The sequence below is a fragment of the Cyprinodon variegatus genome, unplaced genomic scaffold (genome assembly GCF_000732505.1).
Source record: "Cyprinodon variegatus isolate N-32 unplaced genomic scaffold, C_variegatus-1.0 Scaffold440, whole genome shotgun sequence".
In the NCBI taxonomy this organism is placed as follows: domain Eukaryota; kingdom Metazoa; phylum Chordata; class Actinopteri; order Cyprinodontiformes; family Cyprinodontidae; genus Cyprinodon; species Cyprinodon variegatus.
Genome location: NW_015150893.1, coordinates 319,843 through 328,019, shown reverse-complemented (window position 1 = coordinate 328,019; position 8,177 = coordinate 319,843). Strand labels below are relative to the sequence as shown.

At 39.5% G+C, this 8,177-nt stretch overlaps 1 protein-coding gene across 1 annotated transcript in view; it reads right to left on the bottom strand.

Moving 5' to 3' along the window:
* LOC107093673 (myosin regulatory light chain 2, ventricular/cardiac muscle isoform) overlaps window positions 1-4,630 on the bottom strand; it is a 7,922-nt gene extending 3,292 nt beyond the window's left edge. The window contains exon 1 of the mRNA XM_015388874.1: window positions 4,445-4,630. Coding sequence (XP_015244360.1) covers window positions 4,445-4,447 — 3 coding nt within the window. The 5' untranslated portion in view covers window positions 4,448-4,630. The remainder of the gene's footprint in view (window positions 1-4,444) is intronic.
* Between the last annotated feature and the right edge of the window lie 3,547 nt (window positions 4,631-8,177).

Below are 8,177 nucleotides of genomic sequence, written 5' to 3'. Positions count from 1 at the left end.
GAGACAGGACCAATCGTCAAAATTTTGGTGTCGATCATTCGATTTCATCCTGGACACTACAGAAAATGGGCTAAAAGTGTTAAAAACCGGAATTCTCCTTTAAGCCAAGTAATTTTCCTTTTTTTCCCGCACTTTTATGTTTATTGTTTTGGACAATAAAAGAAACAATGCACTGATCTCAGCCCCTGCGATGGACTGGTGACCTGTCCAGGGTGGACCCCGCCTTTCGCCTCTGGACAGCTGGAGATAAGCGCCAGCACCCCTCGCGACCCCACTCGGGATAAAGCGTGTTAGAAAACGGATGGATCGATGGATGATCTCAGCCATCTGAGCATCAGCAAGGGACAAAAACCAAAACAAAATGAACACTCGAAACTACGACAGAAACCGGTTGCCGTGACAGTTTCTGAGGCTAATCTATATGTTATCCATTTTTCTTTAAATTGAGCTTTTTTCAATCTTAAAATGAAAGTCATTCTTTCCATAGAGAACATTTCCTCCACAATGTCCATCCTTGTTGTTATTGCTTTTCCTCCCAGCTGGCAGTAATATCTTCACCAAATATTGATTATGTTTTTCTCACATTAGACATAAGGACCAGATACATTGTGGTAAAAGTAGATGGTACAGAATAAAACAGTACAGACTAGAGTAAGGCAAATAGAAGAACAGAAAGGTTTTATCTCAATGTAGTTCCAGTAAACATGTGCATGGTCGGCGTCAGCCGTGCCACTTTGCCTCCAACACATTTATTGTGTGGACAGTTGTTTACTTTTGATAAATGACGTGATAAAAAAACAAAATTAAATTTTTCCAGTTGAATTCTCTCCATTTTAGGGAATTTGTAGAAGTCTGAGTCATCTCTCAGATTTTATATCATTCTACATTTCAAATTGTGACCATTGTTTCTTTTTCCCAATTTTCTTTGACATACAGAGTTGTATTTTTTGACATGACATTAGGCTAGTTTACAGCTGTAAGATAATTTTTCGGGTTTTATATTAATATGCACCGCACACCGTCTCCAGAACCACATTAAGATCTCTTCCATCTCTTTATTATAAAATTCTCGTAGTTGTAGGTATCAAAAGAAGTCTCTATTATCAAGTCCGCCTTCCTGGCCTGAAGTCTTTTATCATTGGCTACCCATCTTATTTCTCTTTCTTTCTTCAGCTTTAATTGTCTTGCTACATTAAACCAAATTTCCATTGTGAATTTATGAATTGGGTCAAGTGACTCCATTAAATTGGTTGGTTTAGTGTTCTTTCCCAAGCTTATTCATTTTCTTAATCATAATTTTGGCATTTTGGTGGTCAGGGGAAAGCCAGCCGCTGTCATCATGTGCACCCCCGCCACAGGATTATCCATGTCCCCCAGCATGGCCGCCCTCCTGAAAACCTTCTGCAGACACCCCCGCCACAGAATGCCATCCCCAACTTATGTCATTGTTATTTCTTTTTACCTCAAACTTGGGGTTTGATGATAAAAAGCCGATGAAGTGGGAGGAAAAAGTGGGGGCGCTCTTCAGGCGGGTGGGTTAGGAAGGATTACAGACTCTGTCAGTTGTTCATGGGTGTATTATTTGCTGAAGCGTCTGATTTTGTGAGACGGCAGACGAGGCCTGGGGAGGGTGTGGTCCTCTGGCTGAGCTTCCATGGGGGATTATTCCACAGGGTCTGGATGATGACAGGATGGTTCTCTGAGTCCTGTTTGATCAGAAAACCCTCAGAGGGAAGGATTATGCTGAGCTATTTACATGTGCTGAGGAACTGTGAATAAAACAGTGCGAGGGTATGCGGTGCGATGACATAATTTTGGATTCACATGCCTCCCGACAGCTGAGGTCTAATGCCTGCTGTGGATTAGCTATGGGGAGCTTGGATATCCCTCAGACAGGACCTCTGGCGCCCCAAATGTTTTATCTTGTTATTTTTACTGTAGATGCTGAACTAGGCCTATATTCTTAGATGAAATGGTGCAGTTTGATTTTAGCACCAGCAGAGAGAAGTGTCCCAAAGTGTCCCCTCTGATACACCCTAAACAGGAAATTTGGGAAGCACTAATGTAACCTTTAAGCAAACACACTTGTTAGAACACAGTAATGGTTAACTTGCTTTGATATGAACTGCTTCTTGGTGGAAAAACCTTCTTAAATCCAGTACTCCAGTTGAGGGGGGGTGGCATCCCCTTCTTAAATGACCATTCCCCCAAACCATCCCCTGTTTGTGCACTGTTTTCTACTATATATTAACAGTAATGGCAATAATATTGCCCTTTCCACATTTGGTTGGCTGTGGGTTTATGAGTAAAATAAATAAAGTCCTACCATGACTATGAAGCTGATCCCAGTGGGAAATGAGTCCCTAACTCTGTAGGGGCAGTGGTAGCCAAGCTAACTATGTAGGGGCAGCTAACTATGTAGGGGCAGTGATAGCCATGCTAACTCTGTAGGGGCAGTGATAACCATGCTACCTATAGAGGGGCAGTGATAGCCACGCTAACTATGTAGAGGCAGTGATAGCCATGCTAACTATGTAGGGGCAGTGATAGCCACGCTAACTATGTAGAGGCCGTGATAGCCATGCTAACTATGTAGGGGCAGTGATAACCATGCTACCTATAAAGGGCAGTGATAGCCACGCTAACTATGTAGAGGCAGTGATAGCCATGCTAACTATGTAGGGGCAGTGATAGCCATGCTAATTATGTAGAGGCAGTGATAGCCATGCTAACTATGTAGGGGCAGTGATAGCCATGCTAATTATGTAGAGGCAGTGATAGCCATGCTAATTATGTAGGGGCAGTGATAGCCATGCTAACTATGTAGGGGCAGTGATAGCCGTGCTAACTATGTAGAGGCAGTGATAGCCATGCTAAATATGTAGGGACAGTGATAGCCATGCTAACTTTGTAGTGGCAGTGATAGCCATGCTAACTCTGTAGGGGCAGTGATAGCCATGCTAACCGTGTAGGGGCAGTGATAGCCATGCTAACTCTGTAGGGGCAGTGATAGCCATGCTAACCATGTAGGGGCAGTGATAGCCATGCTAACTCTGTAGGGGCAGTGATAGCCATGATAGCCCAGGACTGACTGCAGCTCTACTGTAAGGTGCCTTGGTCAAGGTCAATGACTGGAGTACCTGAGATGTAACAACCAGACCTGTAACAACCTAAAACATATTGCTTTAGGTTAATAGAATATATTAATAAGTATATTTAAGCTTCCAAAAAATAAGAAGTAAATCCCCATCCCCCTTCTTTTTTTGTTTTACAACTAGACTACTGCTTAAACCTTGAAGGTGAGTGCTGTGAGGAGGCAGTAGCCTGGTAGGTTCATGCGGTTTCTCCTCTGAATGAAATGTTAAAGTGAAGAACTTGAGCAGGTTTCTGGGCTGAAGCCAGAAGTAATGCTGCCATCAGCTTTAACTGGTCTAGTGACAAAGAAGCTTGATGGGAAAATCTTTGCTGGTTGTCGAGACTAAAAGTTTACACGCCTAAAATGTATTTTTTGTTGTTGTTTTATTATTATCTTTTCATTAGTGTTTTTATTCCTTAATCACAAATAAATCTTCAGCCCTTGTTCCTTTCAAAGAAAAGAAGAGCAAAATGATCTAAACTTTTAGATTATAACAATGTTTAGCCAGTAAACTTCTAGCAATAATGAATAAAATCTAGAAAGATGAACAGCTTTTGGTTTAATTATGTCTTCTTTTGATACACTGCAAAAAAAAAAATAAAATAAATGTAAATCATAGTAAGTAATTTTTCCGAAAATTTGTGATTTTTTCTAGAATTGATAAGCTAAGTGAGAAACTTTTCCAATGGAAGACAATTTACATTTAGAATAAGAAAAACAACAAGCAGTCTCTTATTACAAGTAAATAATATCTTATTATCGTATTTTAAGAGTAAAATGCTCATTCCATTCACAGATCAACTTATTTTCCTACTCAAATTAAGGGTAAATACAATTATTTTAAGAAGTGCTTCAATCCAACTCCTTTCACACTACAAAAATGATCTAGAAATAAGTCAGCATTTCTTAAATCAGGTTTATTTACCCTTAATTTTGGCAGGTACATAAGATGATTTGCCAATGAAATGAGAAATTAAATAAAATGCTCTTGAAATAAGACAATGAAATTCTTGCAAATGTAAATTGTCTTGTTCTCACTTACCTCATCAATTCAAGAACAAATGCACTTATTTTAAGAAAAAAAAATTACTCATTTAATTTTTTTCTAGTGTAGCTGCATCCTCTCTCTTGTCATCCTCTAACTTTTCTGTTTTTTCTATCGATGATATGTAACATAATTGTTACCTATACAGCTTTGCAAAATAATTTAGAAGCGATGTGCTTCTAAATTATTCTGCAAAGCTGTGTAGGTAACCTCAAAGCGTAACCTGGAAGTCAGGCGATGCCCCCAAAGTTGGATCTACTCACCATGTTTAGTTGTAGCTGGATGAGAACCAAGCAGTTGCCCTCGCTGCCTTATGATGGAGCAGTACACAAAACAATGGCTAGATGTCCTGACCCCTTTCCCCTCTGGTATATAACGGTGGATGCTCATCAGCTATAAATACTCCATGCCTTCTTTAGGCAGAGCCACAGGTAAGGAGGACTATTCTCTTCCTGTCATTGACCACCATTGTCTGAGTTCATGAGATTTAGGGATAATAGCCAAACGCACATACCCCCATTACTGAGGCCCCAGAATAACAACAGGACATAGCTCTGGCTCGGGAAGGACAGTTGTGTTTGGTGACTGACAGCTGCACTTGAAGGGACCCATCACTCAGCTGTCCTGTTAGCGATGCGGCCGCAGAGGGCCGGACCGGGCCCCGCTCTGCTGGGGGCTGCTTCCCAGCGGCTCAGTGAACAGAACTGTTGGCTAAAGCTGGCTGAACCCCAATAACTCCAGGTCATAAACAGCTGCAAATTAGCTGCAAAATATTTATCAGGCCTCATCCGTTTTCTTATTTCCTGACAGTCTCAAATAAAAAGACTGAACAGAATTCTCCCTATGTGAGAGTGGATCCCTTATTTCTTAAACCAACAAGCTATTAGTTGAGTGGTAAAAATGTTTTCTAAGGTGTTCTGTGATGTCTGAATCAAAGTAGAGAGTATTTCTGGAATGAAATGAAAATGAAGCCAAAATAAAAAAGAAAATAAACAAACACTCAGGCTACTAAATGATAATAAATAATAAAAGGAAGGTCTGCATTTGTTTTTACTCCCTTAGTCATTATTTTGCAGAACAAGCTTCAGCTGTTATTGCAGCTGCATGTATTTACTTATAAAGCACTTTTAATGTGCTGCACATTTAAAATCAAACAACAGAAATAAACAAAGACTTAAAATACAGAATTAAAGCTGATGAAATAAAGGACTGTACAAACAAACAAATCGTCTCAGGTTGTGTCATGAATAAAAAATGCAGTTTTTTAGAGGAGTTTTAAAAGCAAACAGTGAAGAGACGCATCGTAATATTAATTTAACGACAGATTACTCAGTAATCAGGATAGCTTCCTCTCCTCTCAGCTTCTGTCTGGAAGATCATGATCACTTTTCAAAACAAATAGTAGTCATCTATGAATAAACTCTTAAAAAGGTATAGAATAGAAGATTAGAGAATCCCATTTAGTTTCCTAAGTAATGAAGCCATAAGCTTGACGCTCTTTCCCCCTCTGTAATCTAAAAAAAAACAACAAACGGGATCCTCTCTGTTAGGTTCAACCATAAAAAAACAATACAGGTATTACACTTCCATAAAAAAATTAAATAATAAAAGAAGATTAGGAGAAATACAAATGAGGTAAAAAAACTGTGCGGCTCCACTCCAAGTATCTGACTAACAGTGATGCAGAAGCAGCTCCCCTAAACATCCAGAAACAAACCGTTCACATTTGCAAAAGAACCTCACTACAATTAGAAATATTTAATGTTCTTACATATGAGAATCTTTTTCTTTCTGATATTTACTGTAACTTATTAATTAATTCTTTTATCTTAAACTGAATTAAGCTCCGACACCCTTTATTGTCCCACAAAGGGGAAATTCTGGTGTTTATAGCAGCAGAAAGATTATAGAAAAAATGGTCACACAAATGTGGACCTTAGAAAAGTGCACAGGAATAATATAATAGTGAAGAGTTAAAAGATAAACAAATGAAATGCTGTACTGTACAATGCTTTAACAATATAAAATTGTTCACATGGAGAATAAATAACCAATATACAGCTGTGGATATTTTTAGAGTAATACATATTTCAAAATAGCAGCAACATCAGAGATGTGCAAAATTATAGCAGCGTGTTATTTAACTGACTAAGGTAGAGACTGTGCAAAATTAGCATGAATGTAACAACTTATTGAGGTTGCTGGTGGTGGTTCTAGAGTCTTCCAGCTGCTGGGAGGAAGGATCTGTGATAACGCTCCCTGGTGCATTTAAGGTGCAGCAGTCTGCCACTGAAGGAGCTCTCCAGTTCAGCACCAGCTTCATGCATGTGGGAGACATTATCCAACAGAGATGTTCATTTAGTTAGGATCCTTCTATTTCCCACCTCGTGCACTGTGATGGCCGCATGTGCAAGCACACAAGAAATGGTCTGGTAATTCTTTCATTAAATCGTATGTTTTACTGTACTGTATTTGGTTTTTTAACTTTGATTTGGCATTGGTTAACTATTTGGGTGCACACATTTAGTTGAATCATTTTGTCATTTCTTGCTTGCTTGGTTTTCTGTATATTAATATTAATATTATTAATATATTTTTCATTTGAGTTGCCAGTTCCTGGGAGGCTGTCATGAGTGAAGCCAGTAAAGGAAAGGAGGCCCCACCTGCAAAAGATCTCCTCATTGACATGGAGGCCTAGTTGGACTCTTCCACTTACTTTTAGAAGAGGTGCAGGAAGGGTTTAGGTTTCTGTTTTTGGTTTTGTTTTCTATAGTTACATTTGGAAAGTTTAATATTTAAGTCCTCTTTCTCATAGGTTGCTGATTTAGTATGGTGCTGATTAGTTTGGTCTTTTGTTGTAGTTTTGTTTAGGAAAATGTATTTTATGTTTCCCTCTTTCTGATCAACCAGTGTATATATATATGTTTCCCTAGTGTGTCAGTTAGGTAGGTCTTTTCCTGTGTCAGGTTTGGATTATGCTGATTTTTGTAATTTCTTTTCCTTGATGGGCCCAGTCTTGTTAGAAGTTTGAACTTTATTTTTTGTTAAATATGCACTGAGTCCAGAGGGAATCCAATCCCAGAGCTGGCCTCTCAGCTACAGATAAGCCATTGCTCCAACAGACAGCTCCATAGAAGATGGCTGATGCCACAACAGAGTCATAGAAGGTCTTTAGGAGCGCCTCCTTCACTCCAAAAGACCTCAGTCTCCTCAGCAGAAATGCACAAGCAGCCAGTGGAGGGAGGTAAGGGTGGGGCTGTGCACTCCTTTTTAACACGTCCATGTAGAAACCTAGCAGATTGAAATTAAAGAGCATTACAGTAGTCCATCCAGGATGGAAGATGAACTGCTGATTAAAGTAGCATCAGCTGCATTTTCCAGCTCCTTGACTTGGTTAAACAGACTTGACTACTGCAGCAACAGCCCAGGAGAACGACAGACAGGTCTGATTTGCATCTGACTTGGAATGTGCTTAGCAGGATGAGCCTGCAGGTGCTTAAAAACATAGGTGCACCAACTACAGGGTTCTCATTCCCTACATATTTATAACTTTTGTTTTTTGCAGTTCTTTTCTGGAAGGCTGTAGTCTCAATTTGAGCAGCTTTCTGTTAGGATGTCTATAAGACTGAAGGCTGCTTGAATTCATTACTGCAGTCTGGAGCTGCTTTCCTACCCTGGATAGAATTCTACTGTTGAACCAATGAGAGGTGAAAGGATAGGAGCTATAACTGAGGTATTAGAGCAAAGGAAAAGACTCCTGGAAAGGTGTTGAAAAGTTCAGAAAAATTTAGAGAAAGTCTGATTGCTTCCAATTTAAGCCTGTTACGTGGTTGCCATGAACCAGATGCAACCCAACAGAAACAAATGATGGGATCCCAAGACTGAGCCCTGAGGAACCCCAGGAGATGCAGGAGCAGGTTTGGAATCTGCCTTTTTAAAGGAAAAGTCTGGTCAGCAATTTAGTCAATAAAAAAATAAAAACAATATTTTTCATTG